Source organism: Budorcas taxicolor, chromosome 5 (assembly GCF_023091745.1).
Source record: "Budorcas taxicolor isolate Tak-1 chromosome 5, Takin1.1, whole genome shotgun sequence".
In the NCBI taxonomy this organism is placed as follows: domain Eukaryota; kingdom Metazoa; phylum Chordata; class Mammalia; order Artiodactyla; family Bovidae; genus Budorcas; species Budorcas taxicolor.
Window position 1 is genome coordinate 10,330,961 of NC_068914.1, and position 20,200 is coordinate 10,351,160.

The window sequence follows — 20,200 nt, forward strand, 5'->3', positions numbered from 1 at the left end:
ACTCAAATTCTTCCATTTCCCTTTCAGCCTTCTTCTTCTAGTTCCTTCCATGGTGCTCCCTCCCTGCTACATCCCTCATTCATTAGAGCTTCACATTCATGTTCTGAGAGCGTCCCATGAGATACAAGACCCGATCCTGCTCCCCTACCCATAAGCCAGTCCTGCTGAAGATCCTTATGGATTCCCTCTTGTCCTGGCCCACCTTGTAGGACATGAAGCTTCTCCCCAGGCTCTTGGACAGGTAGAGCTGGTTCTCTCTCTAATTGAGCACTTGATTGTCTTTTCAGAGCTCCTGTCTCTAGTTGTATACCTGGCAGCATTCTTCCCTCAGTCTAGTATTGAGGGAACCGTATCCCTAAATTCACTTTCCAGTTCTTATCAGCAAGCAGTGGGGCCCATGCTGATCAGCTCAAGAAAACATGGAGTTAATATAAAATTGGATTCTCATGAGAGTCCAGAGATGGAAACTGCAGTTAAGCCAGGCTTCCCAAGACCTGGAACAAGAGGGAGATTATGGATTCAAGAAGACTGTCCAGATAATCTCTCTCACTCTCTCAAGTGCTGAAAGCAGGCTGTTTTCCTTTTCTAAAGGGCATATGATGCCTGAGATCTCTTGCACAGGGGACCTAATTAAGCCAGGTGCTCCAAGGACAGACTTCAGGGGCCTCAGGCAGCACATTTCCACTGGGGCTTCAGGACTCTGAGCAGCCTCTGAGTCCTGTTGTTTGTGCTGATGGAAGAAGAGTCTTTGCCATAACATGCTGGCTCCCTGGACCTCAGTTTCCCAACTACAAACTGGTCTGTGATGGCTTCTCCTTTTTAAAGCTGGATAAATCCATGATCACACCTAGTTTCAGACCTGCAGGGCCCATCTCAGGGGCAACGCTGCAGGTTCGAAGGATTGTCTTCCATTTTTGTTACCTGACAATTTTTTTCCAAACTAATTGTGCCCTGAACCACTTATCACCAATTCTCAGGTTCATAGAAAGTCATTCTGATTGAGTTAGAATAGCAAATACTCCCTGCTCCTAAGATGTGGACTCCAAGTTTAAATTATGTCTGTAAGTCAACTCTCTCCTGTGAAAGTATAGATACAGGTTTCATTCCTGGACCAGAATGAATATAACCACCAAAACCTGCAACATTCAAGCCCAGGCTCCAGCCTGGATTATGGATCCTAGCTCAGCAAGACCTTGCAAAACCTGCAGGGCAGTCTTTGTTTGGGATCTTCCAGCTCTGCTGTTCTCACTTTTCAGTTCAGTTCCATTCAGTTCAGTTCAGTTGCTCAGTTGTGTCCGACTCTTGGCGACCCCATGAATCACAGCACTCTGGGCCTCCCTGTCCATCACCAACTCCTGGAGTTCACTCAAACTCATGTCCATCAAGTCAGTGATGCCATCCAGCCATCTCATCCTCTATTGTCCCCTTCTCCTCCTGCCCTCAATCCCTCCCAGCATCAGGGTCTTTTCCAAAGAGTCAACTCTTCTCATGAGGTGGCCAAAGTACTGGAGTTTCAGCTTTAGCATCAGTCCTTCCAATGAACACCCAGGACTGATCTCCTTTAGGATGGACTGGCTGGACCTCCTTGCAGTCCAAGGGACTCTCAAGAGTCTTCTCCAACACCACAGTTCAAAAGCATCAATTCTTCAGCGCTCAGCTTTCTTTACAGTCCAACTCTCACATTCATACATGACCCCTGGAAAAACCATAGTGCATAGTGTTAACTAGATGGACCTTTGTTGGCAAAGTAATATCTCTGCTTTTTAATATGCTATCTAGGTTGGTCATAACTTTCCTTCCAAGGAGTAAGTGTCTTTTAATTTCATGGCTGCAGTCACCATCTGCAGTGATTTTGGAGCCCCCCAAAATAAAGTCTGACACTGTTTCTACTGTTTCCCCATCTATTTGCCATGAAGGGATGGGACCGGATGCCATGATCTTCGTTTTCTGAGAGTTGAGCTTTAAGCCAACTTTTTCACCCTCCTCTTTCACTTTCATCAAGAGGCTTTTTAGTAGTTCCTCTTCACTTTCTGCCATAAGGGTGTGTCATCTGCATATCTGAGGTTATTGATATTTCTCCCGGCAATCTTGATTCCAGCTTGTGCTCCTCCAGCCCAGCGTTTCTCATGATGTACCCTGCATATCAGTTAAATAAGCAGGGTGACAATATACAGCCTTGACGTACTCCTTTTCCTATTTGGAACCAGTCTGTTGTTCCATGTCCAGTTCTAACTGTTGCTTCCTGACCTGCATCTAGGTTTCTCAAGAGGCAGGTTAGGTGGCCTGGTATTCCCGTCTCTTTCAGAATTTTCCAGCAGATTTTATCTGGGTGCTAATAAGATCCTCCACCCCTGCCAGGTCTTGCATTGTAATCACCACTATCGATTGCTCAGTGCTCAGTCATGTCCGCCTCCGTGCAACCCTATGGACTGTAGCCCACCAGGCTCCTCTGTTCAAGAATACTGGAATGGGTAGCCACTCCCTTCTCCAGGGAATTGTCCCATCCCCACCCCAAACTCCTTATCTGACCACTGAAGCAAGGTCGGCCCAACCCCAGTCATCATTGCAATGCCCTATTTTATTTTATTTTTAGCAATTATAGTTACCTGAAATCATCTTGACCACTAACTTGTATCAGTGTGGCAAAATCAATGTATGGATAGAAACCTGGCTCTACCACTCTATAGCTGTGTGACCCTGAGCAAGTCACATACACTCTGTGCTTTAGCTGCCTTCCTGGTAAAATGGGGGCAGTAGTACTGCCCACCTTACAGGGATGTCATGAGGGGTAAATGAGCTGATAGAAGTGAGGCATTAAGAGCAGTATCAGCCTGCAGTAAGTGCCGTGCAAACATTTCTTCTCACTGTTCTTGTATTACCACACTGCCACTCACCTCTGCAGTTCCAGGACCTAGAAAAGGACGCACTCACTTGTGTCCAGCTCTTTGAGACCCCATGGACTCTACAGTCTATGGAATTTTCCAGGCTGGAATACTGGAGTGGGTAGCCTTTCCCTTATCCAGGGGATCTTTCCAACCCAGGGATTGAACCCAGGTCTCCTGCATTGCAGGTGGACTCTTTACCAGCTCATCTATCAGGGGAGCCCAAGAAGTCACATACACACTCAATAAAGTTGGATACGTAAACAAATGAATGACTGAATCTAAATCCTCCCCCAAAATGTGTGATCCGACTCCCTTCTCTGGAGCTTGACTCAGCTTCAAGCTGGATCCAAAAGAGAAGTAGCCAGATTTGTTTTGGAATACGGCTCTGGGCGCAGCCTCCTTTCTCGAGCAACGGGGTCCGGTGAATTCGTGCCCCGAGAGCTGAGGCCTCCTGCTGCCCTCTGCTGGCATCTGTAAGACAGGATCAGCAAACAAAGATCACAAGGCAGCCAGGTCAGAGGCGGGGTTCTGTCAGAACTTGGAGACGTCACAAGATCCTGCTTCCGGCTCTTCCCCTTCCCCCTGGTTGCTCCACTCTCTTGGAAGGCCTTTCCCTAAAAGCCCCTACCCGCAGGGCCAGATCCAGATACCCCACGCCCACACATGTCTCCAGCACCCTGGACTCACCAGCTTAAGACCACACTCACTGTGAGCACTCTGGACCAATACCCTGGGGCTCTGGGCTGAATTCCAGATTAGAGAGAAAGCAGTGCCGCTTTCCCCCTCCCTGACCAGGAGCTGTAACCACGCGGAGCCCCAAGGCAAGGACATCAAATCTGACCCCAGGCCACGAAGTTAAAGTGAGGGAGGGCTAAGCTGAGATGCCAGATTCCCTTCATCCTTGTCCTGTTTAATTATGACCAGTACCTGAAAGGAGATGAATGTATTGCTTTAAAGTTCTTTTCATCTTTTTCATGTTTGTGGTTACAGCATCTTTCTTATCTCTACTGCTCTGGTTGTTAGTGTTTTGTCTTTTTTTTCTTATATAGATTTATCAGGATACATTTTTTTTATTTGACTTTAAAATGTTTGGTTTCTGGGTTAACTTATCATTTCTTTTATTTTTAAAATATTTCATTAATTTCACTTTTATATTCATTTGTTTTATCCTTATTTTTTTGTTGTTTTTAACATTTGTTTCAAAATGATAAATGTTCAATTATTTTCAGTTCATATTTTTATGGTTTAAAAAATTGTAATGGCAAAAGTAAGATATTTTCCTCTGAGAATAGCTTTAGCTATAGCTTATAGATTTTTGGATACTTGTTACTATTTAATATGAGTTTCCTTAATTACTACTCAAATTGTGCATTTGTTCATGGTTCCATACTATTGGCCATCATTATTTCTTCTTTTATGAATTTTCTCTTTTAATTCTCACTTTTCTTATTTTTTATACTTAGGTACTAATTTTTTGTGCAGATATATCAGTATTTTATTTGGGTTTTTGTCTCTGATAGTCTTATTTTTTTTTAATCTGGATGTTATTTTATTTCCATTAGAAAAATACTATCTATATAAAATTTAGTCCAGTTTCTTTTCCTTTATGTTTTTCATTCAAACTTAAATGCTTAAATTTTCCTCAAGTAAAAGCAGAATCATGTATCTGACATGAGAACTAAGTATTTCACATCATTAAATTAATAGGATTTGATTGAATTAGATGTGCTCTTTATTTCTCAGGAATTGTAACTCATCTTTCCTCCATGTTATTTCCCTTTACTTTTGTGTTTCTGAGAATTATGTAATGCATGTCTGTTTCCCCACATCCAGTAATATGAGTGTTCTAGAAGTGTAATTTATAACATTAGTAACTAGATTCATCATTAACCTTCAATTCATGTTCAATTTTCCTTATTAAGTGGACTTTCCATAATCATTTCAGATGTTTCAGTCAACCTTACACTTTCCAATGAAGACTGTAAAAATGAAGACATTAATTTAAAAATCTTATTTAGATTCCAGACTAAATGACACTGGAGATCAGTGTCATTCTGAAGGAGAGCAGCCCTGGGATTTCTTTGGAAGGAACGATACTAAAGCTGAAACTCCAGTACTTTGGCCACCTCATGCGAAGAGTTGACTCATTGGAAAAGACTGATGCTGGGAGGGATTGGGGGCAGGAGGAGAAAGGGATGACAGAGGATGAGATGGCTGGATGGCATCACTGGCTCGATGGACGTGAGTCTGAGTGAACTCCGGGAGTTGGTGATGGACAGGAAGGCCTGGCGTGCTGCAGTTTGTGGGGTCGCACAGAGTAGGACACGACTGAGCGACTGAACTGAACTGAAATGACACTGGACCCACTGAGAGTGATGCTATCAGGAGAGGTCCTTGCACAGCTACTGCTGCAGTCTCAACCCAGCCTCCTTTTGGCAAAGCAGCAACCTGCTACTCTGAAAATCTTGTTTGTAAATATCACTGAGAGTATTGAAGTCCTTTATGTCAGCCAGCAAAACAGTTGTTTTTATCACATTTGTGAAGTCCCAGCCTGCTACTTTCAGAAATTTACCCGTGTTTGTGAGAGGTTGTTTAGCTCTTTCTGCCACTCTCCTGGCACAAGCTGTCTACCTGCAGAGTCCATGCCTAGCTGTCCTGATATGTGTATGGTCCTGTTGACTAACACAGCCTGATTGCAGGGACCAGTGGCCACTGTGGCTTTTGTGGTGTGGATCACCTTCTCTTTTCCTCCAATTTGTTTTTATTTATTCTTTTAAAAAATTGGAGAATAATTGCTCTACAATGTTGTGTCAGTTTCTGCTGTACAACAATGTGAAATCAGCCATATATATACATACACCCACTTCCTGTTGAGCCTCTCTCCCCCGATCCCACCCCTCTAGGTTATCACAGAGCATCAGGCTGGCCTCCCTGTGTTATTCAGAAGCTTCCTGCTAGCTATCTATTTCACACATGGTACTGTATATATTTAAAGACGGCATGGCTAATCCTTTTCCCTCACCGCCCTTCAGAATCAACTAGCCCATATACTTCTTCTTGCATCTCGCTGCCCTCTCTGACAGTCTTAGATTGCTCTTGTCCCTTCTAAGACTGCATAAATCATGACTTAACATATTCTTCTGATTTTGATTTTTATATGTAACTAAAAGAACCTAATTTCATTTTTCTTATAAATGCTTAAGCTTTTAGCTCAATATTATTAATTGAAAGATTATTTTCCTGCAATTTGAGGAAAAATAAATAAATTTTAAAAATAGAATTATTATCATAATTATGCATATATAAGATATATGTGTATAAATATATGTATATTTGGACCCGCTTTTGGACTTTGTTATTTTTTACATTGTTTTGTTTATTCCTGCGTCAGTGATACACTATTGTAATTATATTAGCTGTCTAAAACCCTTTAAAATGACCAAGTCTATTCTCATTATGTTTTAAAATTAATTTTTATGTCTGTTCTAGGATGTTTATTCTCTCACCAGAGCTTTGGAATCCCTTGATGAAGTCTTCACAGCTTCAGTCACCCTTTTGCAGGGATTGAGTCTTTGAAGAATTCACATCCCCCTCATTCTCTTTCTATTCCCTCAGACTCTCTGTAGCTGGGGACTAAGCATCCTAGGCTTATTCAAAACCCACCACTGGTTTTCCTCCTCTTCCCATCCTGCTCCATCCTTATGTTCACAGAATGCCTTTGCTGGGTCTGAGGTTGTCATCTGACCTTTTGGCCCTTACCCGTGAATTGAAGTATTCAGGGACTTGATAAATGTGCAGAAAAGCTGGCAGTGATGTCATGGCGCTGTTTCTTCAGATCAGAGAGCCTGGAAACATCTTGAAATCACCTTCTTCAGGGCTATAAATAGACTTACAAGTAGGAATGAAGGATCTTATTCACTGAAGTCTCCCACTTACTCACTTTGTTCATTCCTTCTCCTTACTAAATAAATAGGAAGAGTACCATTTCGCTCAGGCAGGGCCCCCTTGAGTCACTCTGTGGCTCCAAGTTGTTTCAGCCAGCCAGTCTGAGAGACTGCTCTGCTTAACTAAATGGAGATCAAATATGTGAATATTCAGAATGTATTCAGTAAGGATGGGCTGCATAGGATCTAGTAACAACTCTAAAACCACACTCAAAATCCAAGTGGATCTAGGTGATCCCCAAGGGCATTTGTTTTCCACGCATTTGCTCAGTTGTCCAGAATCCTGGGATGTCCAACCTTATAATCACCAACATTTCTGTGCTCACCAGGGCAGCAAAAAATTGGGCATTTCAGCAATATTCACTGGCCTTCATCTTCTTCTATCCAGGAGAAACACATGTCACAGGGCAATGTCTGCCTCCATAAGGCCTCTCTTATTGAAACATTAGTGAAAAACAGTAAAATCTACCAAAAGATACCAGTCATTAGTTATACAGAGGCCTAATAGTCCCAGGCAATTCAACTGAACAATAATGAGTATCTAGGTCTCTGAATATATTGGTGCCTCCACAGGAAGAAGGCTCTCCTCTATTCTCCTGGTGAAAACATTTTACAATCCATCCACTGTTTTCCAGTTTACACTCTGAGCACCTCCAACACCCATTGCTGAAACACAATTTTATATCTGATCTCTAATGTTAAGGAAGTTCCAGGTTTTAGGTTTTAGTATATGTGAAGGCATGACATGCCTGAATAAATGTTTGGCATATCAATTAATATTTTACTTTTTCTGATAGGTACCTGGTTTCTTTGCTCCACTATATAAAACACAGGTAACCTGAAAAAGTCCACCACACCATTAAGCTTGAATTAAGGACATCTGGAAAGTAGAGTGATCAAGAATGTTCTGAATGTAAACAACTCACATGCCAGTGTTGTTATATCAGCGAAATTCAGAACAAAGCTAGGATCCTAGAAAAGTTAAAAAAAAAAAAAAAGTAAAAAAAAAAAAAATGTGGGCGGGGTTCCCATAGGCTCTTCAGTATAGGTTGTGGGCTGGGCTGGTGACAGGATGGTTGAGAACACACTATAAACAGAGGCTTCCCTATGTGGTTGTCCCGCCTCCAGACATGGAAGGATGTCTTGTTCCCACGATGTCAGCTGGCATTGTGAGTGTCTTAACATCTCTCGACAATAAGAGGCCCACAGCTCTGGCTTCACTCGGCACCTAGGCTACTAAACTAGGGTCATGGCTACTGTGGTTGGGGTGGGGCTGATGTGGCTGGAGATCCATGTTCACATTTGTTCATGACTGACAGTGTAGGAGGGAGAGACCTCTGTGACCAAGAATGGTTAAAAACCTGCATTTTCTGAAATCCTTGCCTTTCTCCTCTGCTTTAATCGGACTGTGTCTACAGAGCCTGAAGACTCTCCTTATTTATTCTCTGTGCTGGAGAGATGCAAACCGGACTCCCGTGGCCCACGATGCGGGTTGATCTAAGCTTCTTTCTCAGCATTTGCAGACTTCAGCAACACAGATTTTTTTCCTTCCTATGGCATCACATAGTTTCCTCTTGCCAAGAAATAGGCGTGGCTTACACATTGGGATATGAGTAGTGATCACCCACAGAGCATCCGCCCAGACCAAGACCTCCCGTGCATCCCATGGCCATGTTGGATTATGAGGTTCCAGAGTGAGCTGATTGGATCAGAGGTGGGCATCTGAGACAGAAAGATGCATTTTCACATAGTTTTGAATAGATGTCAAGTAAGAGAGCAAGACTTTCTGACCTTTGTGACACACAAGAGACCTGGATGCAGAGGATTTGATATGTAAAGAAGGGAAAGAGGTGAGGATGGGCAGAGAGAGGCAGAAGCCAGGGAGGTGGCACAAGTTTGCTTGCCCCCCAACCTAGTTCTTCTAAAGTCAATTCAGAATTCTCTGTTCTTAGGGGGGAAAAAAAAATGACTTCCCTTTGGCTTAAGTAGATCCAGTTGTTTTTCTTATTTGCAATAAAAACAGGCTGCTCTAAGATCCACGCCTTTGTGCTGGAGAGCTGTTTGCTCATTATTGTGTAAATGTTTATATTTCAGAAACTGCCAGGAATTTGGGGAGATTTTCAGTAACAGGAGAACAATCTTAGCAGGAACCTGAGCTGCATGCTGTTGAGAGGCGTGGCTTTGTTTTCAGATGTGCTGTTCATATATGCAGGGTAGCTGTAAGCATGTTGGGAAGAGGGGTGGGGCTTGGGGGTCCCATTCAGGAAGGGCCAGAGAAGGCAGTCCTCCTGGTCCCTGGGAACAAAGGAAAGAGAGGCTGGTTTCCTGTCTGGGGGAGGATATTCATCACCCCCTCCCATTAGCCTGTGGTTCATTCAGGCCTCATTATAATTTCTTAACCACAGGTGTCACTTAAATCTTTCTTTATAGCACCATGTCAATAAAATCAACTAAATATGAAAATTCTTGATCTAAGAATTTGCAGGCTGAAAGTATAAGCTCTGGGGTCGTATGGCCTTTTTCAAGAGTGAGCAGCAGCACCAGTGCTACCTGTACAAGTTCCCTTCCTGTCTGCGTCTTGGTTCCTTGTCTGTAAAATGAGAAGGGCTCGACTAGATTATCTCTGAGGCAGAGTGGAGACGGACATCCCCAGAACTGCCAGGCAGGAAGAGGTTTGGGGGTGAAACTGAATATGGCTCTACACCCTCTTTGCCTGAGATTTCAAAAGTGGTTATGATTGTGCACATGGTATATTCTCCCATGAGCCAATGGCAGTCACATGGTCAAGGGGAGAGAGAGACCCTGGGTGTTCAAGAGTGAGGGTCCTACTGTGTGTAAGCCCACTCAGTCTGGCCAGAGAAGCTGGTGCCTTCCTGCCAGGTCACGCCTCTATACCTGTGCAGCTTTCTAGGCTCAGGGCTTGAAGCAAGAGGCAGCCACTGAGAGACTTCCTGTTAGGAGAAGCACACTGATTGAAACCGCCCACCCTGGCCAGGCACCATAATAACCATCTGCATGAGTTGTTTTATGACAGGAGATCCTGGTAAGGAATACGGAACTAATAAGCCTCCACCAACCAGAAGAGTTCGGGAAAGGTCAAAATGAGACACCACATGTCCGACCACCTCCCAGAATCCTTCTCTCTGGCATTCATCTTGGCTGAACAAGGTGTGCACCACCAGGAAGGACTCCTGAGTTAGAATGATTGGCTAAAGACAACCCAGAAACTAATCCCATCAGCATAAAACCCGAGACTGCCAGCCACGTGGCAGAGCAGTTCTCCTGGGTTCCCTTACCCTCCTGCTCTCCACCTGGGTGCCCTTTCCCAATAAAATCTCTTGCTTTGTCAGTGCATGCGTCTCCTCGGACAATTCTTTTCTGAGTGAGTGTTAGACAAGAGCCCAGTTTTGGGCCCTGGAAGGGGTCCTCCTTCCTGCAACACTCCCAGCCCCAGGGCGACAGCTTGCATTGGCTAGAGAAATCCAGGGTTTGGGGAGAGGCCTTGAACAGAACAGTACCTGGGGAGGCATCAATAGAAGGAATTTAAACTATGGGAGAGAATGAGCCCAAGCCTGGAGTAAGTGTGAGGAGAGAAGGGAGCCAGAACTGAGGCTCCCAACCTCCTCCGTGGACTGGAGGAGAGGAGGAGAGACGAGGGAAAGAGAGTGATGCTGAGCAGCCAGGAAGATAAGAAAACCGCAGGCAGGAGAGGAAAAGGGAAGAAGGCGGAGACAGTGATCAGTGAGGTCAAATGTAACCGATGGTTGGTAGAGATGGAGGGATGAGGCAGAGACACTGGATTTTGCAACAGGGGAGAGTTGGAGAACTTCCTTTAACCCTTGCTTCTGGGAAGGGAGGCTGCCCCTCTTTTCCTCTGACAAATCTTTCTTGTGTGAAGCCAGTTTTGAACTTTATTCTGAGGGATGTATTCCATAGGAGCCCTGTCTCTGGCCTTATCCTGTGGCTCTGTGGAGAAGCCCTGGCCAGCAGAGGGTCACCATTTTATTGAAACATTGGAAAAATGCAGCTCTGGGCACTGCACCCCCCTCCCCAACACACACACTGTGTGTGTGTGTGGGAGGAGCTCAGAACTCGCAGATCACGAGGCGCTGCTCTCCGCAGACCTTGTCATTCCATTTGCCATTGGGAAAGATCTCCACGCAGTTCTCTGAGCCGCCATCATTGTTGGGCTCCTGGGGGGCCCAGTTGGAATAGACGAGGGGCTCCCCCGTGGGGTAGATGAAAGTACCCTCCTTCCTGGTATCGGTCATGCTCAGGAAAGCGGCCTTGTTCTGGGCTGTGGCCAGCTGAGTCAAGGCCTCGTTCTCAGCTGCAGAACGTGGGGAGGGCAGCTGTCCTCCAGCCTGTGTGCAGACCTGCTGGGCATCCTGAAACGTTTTTTCAGAGCCTGCCGTCTTAAAGATCTTCTCCCCGACACTCCGGCCATCAGGGAAGAGCACCGCTAAGGGAAGAGGAGAGTCAGGCTGTGGATGCGGCGGCACCTAGACCTTGTGTTCCAACCAGAATCCCCAGCCTCCCATCTGGGTACCAGGGCACCAGATGGGAAGAAAGTGAGGCACTTGGTTCTGAGCAGCCCTGGCTCCACGATGTGCCCTGTGATGGTGCCGTGGTCTCCAGGTACAGGTGAGGACCCCGGAACTCAGGTGCTTACGTAAGAGGCCCAAAGTCGCCCAGCTGTCAGGTGTAGACAAGGATCAGACCTGGATGGAGGTGACACTAAAGCTTGCACTTTCTGTTCCTCCCTGTGTTGCATGCCAGAATCAAGTTTTCAGTTACTGGGTAGGAGGGAAATGACACCATGCAGCCCAGGGCAGTTCCTGGAAGTGTGGAAAACATCATACGGCTCACTCCAACCCCTCCATGACGATCAGGCGCATGGGGTTGTCACAGGGAGTTCTGTGCTGTCTGAAGGCATGAGGGGAAGGAGAGGATGGGGGTGCCTCTGAGAACAGCCTAATATTGGCCTCGACATGCTTGTGATGCAAGTCACTCAGTGTCCCTGGACCACTGGGCAGTGTGTGTAGGAACAGTGGGCAGGATGGGATCAGCACTAAAGACAACTCTGTTTTGGATCCAGAAGACCATGTGTTCATCCTCACCTTGGCAATGATGCTCCAGGTGGACACAAGAAAGTCACTTCCCTTTTCAGGGTCTCATTCCTTATTTCTAAGGTAGGGGTATACAGTATAAGAGTATCCTCTGTGTGATGTAAGTATCTCTTCTTATTGTAACCCGTCCCCATCACTCTGACTTCTAGGGTCATACATGGAAACGTTTAGGGCTTCCTGGACTGTTTAGGAACCCAGGCTGCACCCTGACCATCTGCCCTTCTCTGAGTAGCTTCAACAGGGACTCAGGGAACAGATTCTCTGGGGGGTCAGGACGGCACCCAGATCAGCCCTGAACAAGGTCAGTGTGAAGCCATGTGACACTACTGGGCTTACAGCCCATGCATCTGGGTGGGTGTGTATTTGTATCAGTGAATACGCCCATGTGTCTATCTGAAGATACATGGGCAGACTTAAGGTCCATCTGGATAGGAGAGCCTATGCATACACGGTGCTCATGTAGGTAGATGGTGTCGCAAGATGATGGTGTTTAGGTACAGATGTGCGTAGCCAGTGCATGTGCCCAAGCCCTCTTGGTTTGCATCAGTGTGCACGTGTGGGAGTAAATATGTATGCAGATATGCTTGTGGAAGGACGAAGACATACCAAACACTGGCAAGTCTCATTCTGAACTACTTTGGTACTTAGTTGGCTAGAGTCCTTAGAAGCCAACAATACGTCTCACCAGATCAGGCTCCTTTATGCTCTGCTCCTTCAGAAAATGTTTGATCAATCACTGAGTTTGGATGAATGATGTGAATGCGAAGCTGTCGTCAGGGAGAGCAGAGAAGGAGGAGGGACAGTTGGTGGAGAGTCCCAGGGCACAGGGCACTCAGGCATGTGCTGCAGGAGGCCTCTGCCTGCTTAGGATCCAGGCTTAGGGAGTAGTCTCTGCTCTAAACTCCACAAGAGCTACGGGGGAGTCCAGCACTGGCCAGAGACTGGAGGCAGCCTGCTCCTGCCAGACCTGGGGGCATGTTTAGCGAGAGATACTTGGAGGCCACACACTAAGGACAGGTCCCCAGCAGCCTTGAACCCCACATGAAGCACCCCAGCCCCATTCCCATGATCAGGTATGGATTCTCTGCTGCCCTGGGCTGTGTGGCTGCTTCTCTATGCACTTGCATACCTGGCCCCACAGAAGAAAGACAAGGGTTGGGTATCCCCTCGTCTGTCGTAGGCACCTGCCTAGGGTATGCTGGGATAAGGTCTGCTGAACTGGTAACGATGAACACTTCCTCCTCCTTGTTCCGTGTGTCTACTTGCAGTTCCTGGAGCACGGATCTGTCCCAGCCCCACTCCTGCCCCAGGTCTAGGTCCAGTCCCAATCATGGTCCCAGCAAGTCCAGTTTAGACCCAAGCCCAGCGAACCGTAAGCCAAGCCCAGACTAAGTCTGAGGCCCATGATCAGGGACTGGCTCAGGGTCAGGTCCAGGAACTCACCGTTCTTATACTGAGAGAAGGCATTCTGGAGGCGTTGTAGCTGTCCCTCTAAGGTTCCCACCCGCTGCCTGAGAGCATTGACCTCTGCAGGAGAGAGAGGCCAAGTGAAGACAAATCCAGAACAGCCTGGGGTCACTCAGAGCTCAGGACTCAAGGAAAGAGTGTCCAGGTGGAGATGCAAGTTGGGGGTGGGGTAAGAAGTTGGAACAGAGGCCTAGAAAGCCCACCTCTGCTGACCTAGCTGGCCTCTGCGTCCATGGGATTTCCTGTGGTTCTCTTCTGAACAGTATCTCCTGAGCAGGTCCCTGCACCTCACTGACAGTGAACCAGATATCATTTTAATTCCAAATTCTAGGAATCTGATAGCACTTCCTTTTGTATTGCAGGGGGTGGTATGGTTGTAGGAAAGGATACACAATGGATGGAAAATGCATCCATTGAGTTATTTGCTGTTCAGGGTTATCTGATGAACTGGAGAGGCAGGTTTGCTTGTCATAAAGATCAGATAGAAAATCTGCTCAGGTTGTCCTCCAGCGAGTCACAGAGGCTAAGCCCAGAGTCCACCTCGCCATATACCCTGTCAACTTTTCCTGCTTTGACCCCCACCTGTAAGTAAACAGGTTACCTGAAAGGAGAGCTGAGCTGAATAAGGCCTCCTCCCTGCCCCACACCCTAATGGGGTCCCCAAGGTTTCCTTACCTGCAAGCCCACTCTCACCCTTTGCTCCTCTTTCTCCAGGAGTACCCCTGTCCCCCTTAAGTCCTGGGGGGCCCCTGGCACCTGAAGACCCCTGTGGACCAATGGCTCCAGCAGGCCCTGGGACCAGAGAAGTAGAAATGGGTGAGTGCTGAACATATATTTCAGCATTTTCATACCCACTCCCCACCCCCAAACATGGACTTCCTATCCCCCAGCCATACACCCTCCACCTTTACAAATGTCCCTCAGTGCCTGGATCCTCTGCTTGCATCCTCTCTGCACACTGACTGTCCCTTAACCCGACAACCAGCCTTCCCTGAATACACAGTCCCTGCTGCTCACACCACCCTCTTCCTAGAGACAGACAGTTCCCAGAACCCAATACTGGCTCTCTCCCTAGAATGCTAGCTCTGACCTGAAGGGTAGTGGGGGTGGGCACAGGGGAACATGAGCCCAGCCCCACGTCCATTGCTCACCTGCCAGCCCCGCAGGTCCAGGGCCTCCGGGCTGACCAGGGGCACCTCTTTCTCCTTTGAGACCTGCAGGGCCTGGGGAGCCCTGCATGCCTGGGGCACCCCCTCCTCCTGCAGAAGGAACACACTGAGAAACACGGCTGAGAGTGTGCTCAGCAGGTACCATTTCCTGAGCAGTGCAGCTTGTCACCCACAGCTCCAGGTGAGAGAGTGACCCGGGAGACTGCTCCTGACTGCTTGGTCTCCTCTAGGAAATTCAGTCAGTGTGGGAATGTCAGGGGAGAGGCCCAGCCCAGGCCTACCAGGCGCAGGGGTTCCAGGCTTTCCAGGCACTGTGCACATACCCTGGTCCCCACCAGGGCTGCCAACGTCACCCCTCCCTTCTCCCTCCCCAATCCACCACATACCACCCTCCTACCTTTGGGCCCAGGTTCTCCTTTGGGGCCTGGTGTGCCTGGAGGTCCCATGCTCCCCTGCCTCCCTGAGGGGCCCTCTCTTCCAGCTGGACCAGGCATACCTGGAGGCCCTGGGAAAAAGGACCAGCCTGGTTAGTGACACTGAATCTCCTTGGAAGTGGGAGTGCATAAAAGATGGGGCTATAATAGAAATCAGACAGGCAGCCTCCTCCTAAAGATGTTACCCTCACTCTCCGCCCTCCCCAGGAGCTCCATTCTTCCCTGAAATAACCCCAAGCCACCCTGAGAATGACCTTCCTCTTCCTGGGGCAGAATCTGTGCGCGCCTACTGCCATGGCCTAGCGGCAGCACGCCATCTGCAGACACCTGCATTCCATGCCCAGCTGCTCACCAGGTGGTCCAGTGTCTCCCTTTGGTCCAGGTTCTCCAGCAGAGCCATTGTCTCCTTTTGGCCCAATAGGGCCAGCTGGTCCTGGCATTCCTGCTTGTCCTGCTAGTCCTGGTGAACCTGTGGCAGAAAAAAATGAACATACAGCTGACCCAGCCTAGGAGGAGCAAGCTGCCTCCAGAGTCCGGGCCCTGGCATTCCTTCGGGGTTCTGTAGGGGGTAGACACTCCCCCTCCAGGTGACTGGTCCAGTGGTGATGCAGGAAACGCGTGTTCACATCTCCATTTTACAGGAGAAGGAACAGGCTTGCAGAATTGGAGGCGGATCCAGACCAAGATTCGCCCGACTTTGCATACAGTGCACCTGCCCCTGCCCCAAGGCCACAGTATTTATGGCAGGTAAGTCTGTCAGCTCTAACTCTGGACCATGGACTCCCTGCTGTCCCCCATCCCCAAACCAAAGTTTCTGTCAGAAACGACACCTGACAGTAATCACCAGAGGAACAGAAAGCAAAAGCACAATGAGCTGTCACCTCACACCTCTCAGAATGGCTATTATCAGACAGCAAATAGGAAGTGCTGGAGAAGTAGAGAAAAGGAAAGCTTTGTGCAGTAGGGATGCAAACTGGAACAGCCACTATGGAGACAGTATGGAGGTTTCTCAGAAAGTTAAAACTAGAGCTACCGTATAATCCATCAATTCCACTTCTGAGCATTCAACTAAAGAAAATGGAAACACTAACCTGAAAAGATATATGCACCCCCAAGTTAATTACAGCGTCGTTCATGGTAGCCCAGACATGGATGCAGCCTAGAGCCCAAGTATCTGTGGATGGATGAACGGGTGTAGAAAGTGCAGGGTGCACATACAATGGGACATCATTCAGGCATAAAGGGAATGAAATCCTGCTGTTTGCAGCAACACTGGTGAACCCTGAAGGCGCTGTGCTTAGTGGAATAAGTCACAGAGAAGGCGGCGCTATACGATCTCACTCATATGTGAGATCTAAGAAAACAAATAGAAACGACATACTCACAGATACAGAGAACAGATTTGTGGTTGCTAGAGGTGGGGTTGAGAAGTGGGCAGAATGGATAGAAATCTTCAAAAGGTACAAGGGTCCAGTTAAAAAACAATTGATTCCTAGGAATACAATGTACAGCGAAATTACTATAGTTAGTTTTCCTGGATTGCATGCTTGAACATTGCTGAGCAAGCAGATCTTAAAAGTTTTCATCACATACAAACTGTAACTATGTGTATTGATGACATTGACATGACTTATTGTGACATCATTTCACAATATATGCAAATATGAAATCATTATTATATACATCTGAATCTATTATAGATAAATTCTATTTTAATATAAAGAGAAAAAACTATGTAACATGTTTTTAAAATTAAAGAAGATAGTCAAAATTAATGTGCATCATCAAGTGATAAATGTAGGCTATAAATACTCTATTTAGTTTGAATCAGTTTTTTCAACATGTGCACACATGTGTCAGGCATGTGCACATGTAACACACATTGAAAAAACCACAAGAAGAGCACACACAAGTGTTAACAGTTATTTTTTCTAAGGGGCACAATTAGGTAATTTTAATTTTCTTCTTTTTGTGATTAGTGATCACATGTTAATTGTTTTGTAAAAATGATCGAACATTTAAAAATCACATTACCTTAAGAAGGATGCCTAAGTCTGAAATTATGAGAGATTTACCTTCAAAGACTAAAGGGAGAAATGGCTATTGATTCAAGAATTATACACTCAATTCTGTGAGCTTGGTTATTCTTTTTTCATTGAGATGAAATTCACATAATATAAAAATAACCATTTTTTTTTTCCTTTACTGTGATGTGTAACTTGCAGGATCTCAGGTCCCCAATCAGGGACTGAACCTGAGGTCTGGCAGTGAGAACACCGAATCCTAACCACTGGACCTCCAGGAATTTCCTATAATTAGTCATTTAAAGTATGCGATCCAGTGGCATTTAGAACATTGACATAATTGTGCAACTACCACTTCTCTTTAGTTTAAAACTATTTCATTAATCCCAAAGAAAACTTCATACCCATTTATCACTTCGTCCCTTCCTCCTCCCAGGCCCTGGTTACCACTATGAAGCTACCTGTCTCTGTTATCTATTCTGGATATTTTATATAAAGACATACAATGTATGACCCTTTGTGTCTGCCTTTTTAAACTAGGAGTGACATTCTTGAGGCTCATCCAAATTGTAACACATCTCGGTACTTCATTCTGGTCTATGGCTGAGAAATGTTCTATAGTATGAATGCAATACATTTTCTTTATTCATTCACCATGCATAAATCTTGATAGACACTTGGGTTGTTTCCATCTTCTGACTGTTGTGAGTAAGCATCCATGTGCAAAAAGACAACAAAAGAAATCTGTCGGATACTACTAACTTGTTCATTCACTTATTTATTCATTTCCTCATTATTTCATTTCTCTGTTCACTGAGAAACTATCTGTGGAACATCACTTTCTGCCTAGTACTGAGCAGGATGTACACGTTAGCACCAGGTCCCGGTCTGCAAGGAATTTATCATCAAGTTTTAAACTGTGAGGCACAGGTAACAAGTGAAGAAAACAGCTTATTAGATATCCCTCGTCCCATCCCAGTACCCCCAACCCATGGACACACAGGTACTCATAGGAAACAGGACTTCAAGGCTGAAGAGGATTCAGAGACCTGGAGAGGAGAGATGACATTTCAGATCTGGAAACCACTCCCCCAGGGTAAGAAGGACCAGGCTTGCCTGGGCCAAGACTGTGCAGGTGGTGAGAGCCTCTGTGCTGGACATTGTGTCTTGCTCTTAGCTCCAATTCTAACTAGGCAATCAGTGGGAGCCTGGAGGATGGGCCCCGCATCCCAGAACCCCTGGTGCACTGTGCTCAGGCAGAGACAGCTGGTCCCTGGCTTAGCCTTTCCTGGGCTCCCCTCTGGCTGGGGAGGGCAGCAGGTACCTTGGAAGCAAGTCACTCCTTAGAAGGGAGCATGAGAGGTTGCCCATCCTTTGCACAACCATGGAGGCCGTGAGAGCAGGGAGGGAAAAGAAGGGATACTTTTCAATTCAGGGCCTCTCGGGGAGCTAGAGAAAGCTGGCATCTTGAATACCACCCCTCCTCTGAGATCACTTCTAGCAGGCCTTCTCAAGCCCCAGCCCATTCATGTTAGAAGCTGCTCTCTTTCTAAAAGGCAGACAGATACTTGTCTCTTACCCTACAAATCCTGGGGATGTTATGTATTCTTTTCAGCTTTAATGTTGTTCATTTCTTTGCTCTCCAATCAAAACACAAACTTCAGAAAGATAAAAGACCTCATTGATCCCCCATAGCCCTGGCCCAGGGCCATGGTGGTCCCCTTGTCCTTGTCGCTGGTTCATCAAATTCTCACTTCTTGCCAGTAAAAACCAGATCTTCTCCTGTGGGGCAGTGTTTCCAGAAAATTCCCTTAATAATCAATACATTTGGAAACCTCAGGAGAATTCAGCTGGTTGGGACAGCAGAAGAATAAACTATCTTGAAGACCCACCAAAAAAATGAAGCCTTGGCTCAATTCTTTGTCACTGTGTGGTCGATATTATTCTCATCTACAGATGATTAAACTGAAACTTACAACACTGTCATCAGTTCAAAAATATTTAACCTTCTCCAGAGGCAACATTTAATACGAATGAAGAACAGTTAAGTTTTGGAGTATGTGTACTCAGTCGCATCAGACTCTGTGGGTTGTAGCCTGACAGATTCCTCTGTCCATGATATTCTCCAGGCAATAACAGAGTGAGTTGCCATTTTCTATCCAGGGGATTGTCCCAACCGTGGGATCAAACTCTCATCTCCTATGTCTCCTACATGAGTGTACTAAGTCACTTCAGTCGTGTGCAACCCAGTGGCCCAAAGCCCGCCAGGCTCCTCTGTCCATGGGATTCTCCAAGCAAGAATACAGGAGAGGGTTGCCATGCCCTCCTCCAGGGGACCTTTCTGACCCAGGGATCGAACCTGCATCTCTTACATCTCCTTCACTGGCAGTCAGGCTTTTACCACTAGCACCACTTGGTAAGCCCAATGAGTTCTGCAGCAGGGGACCCCAAATACCAGTCATCCACTCATTGTTTGTACATTCGTGGGGTGGTTGGGGTCAGAAGATCCTAGGGGAGGAATCAGCACAGGTGGTTATGGAGCTGGGGACTTGGGCAAGCCAGTCTTTGCCAACCAGTAAAGCCATGTCTCAGGTGGACTGAAGATCTGGGGGAAACCCACCCACTTGGAAAGACCATCTTCAAGGTTTCCACTGAAGATTCAGAGTTTGGGGGTTGGTTACAATTCCAGTGCCCACCCCTTCCCACCAGGACAAGTCCATGGACCCAGTTCTACCTGGATCTCCCTTCTCTCCCCGGGGGCCTTCTCTCCCATCTCGTCCATCACGACCAGGCAAGCCACCCTCCGGGGGGCTACACATAACCAGGGTACAGGCGTTGGCCAGTGTTTGCTGGGAATAGAATGTCATTTCTGCTCCCAGGGATCTCCAGGGCTGTGTGAGCAGGAGCAGCACGGAGAGATGGAGGAGAAGCATGTCCTAGGCAGAGGAACAGAGAGGGGGGTGCTCTTGGTCCAAGGACGAGGATTAGGGCTGGCCCAGCTCCTGGAGGGCAGGAAAAGCCCTTCCCCAATCTCCTCTCCCATCCTCTGGGGCCAAGAGTAGCAGGGCTCTGAAAGCAGTTTAGGGAAAGTTAGGATAAGGTCTGGCCAGGGAGGACATGAGCGGACCAGCCGGGCCTCCGTCCTGCT

General features: G+C 46.8%; 1 protein-coding gene across 1 annotated transcript; it reads right to left on the reverse strand.

Annotated features, from left to right (window-relative positions):
- Positions 1–10,914: 10,914 nt before the first annotated feature.
- Positions 10,915–19,985, reverse strand: LOC128048526 (pulmonary surfactant-associated protein D). The gene is made up of 7 exons (XM_052640929.1): positions 19,787–19,985; positions 15,381–15,497; positions 14,992–15,099; positions 14,577–14,684; positions 14,101–14,217; positions 13,402–13,485; positions 10,915–11,291 (listed from the first exon to the last, which is right to left on the reverse strand). Exons 1-7 carry the CDS (start codon positions 19,983–19,985, stop codon positions 10,915–10,917), a joined length of 1,110 nt encoding a protein of 369 aa, XP_052496889.1.
- Between the last annotated feature and the right edge of the window lie 215 nt (positions 19,986–20,200).

Coding starts and splice junctions, on each gene's coding strand:
- LOC128048526 (XM_052640929.1), bottom strand. CDS start 19,985: ATGCTTCTCCTCCATCTCTCCGTGCTGCTCCTGCTCACACAGCCCTGG. Junction 15,498..19,786: donor GGGAGAGAAGGGAGATCCAG/GTAGAACTGGGT, acceptor TTTCTGCCACAG/GTTCACCAGGACTAGCAGGA. Junction 11,292..13,401: donor CTTCTCTCAGTATAAGAACG/GTGAGTTCCTGG, acceptor CTCTTCCCTTAG/CGGTGCTCTTCCCTGATGGC.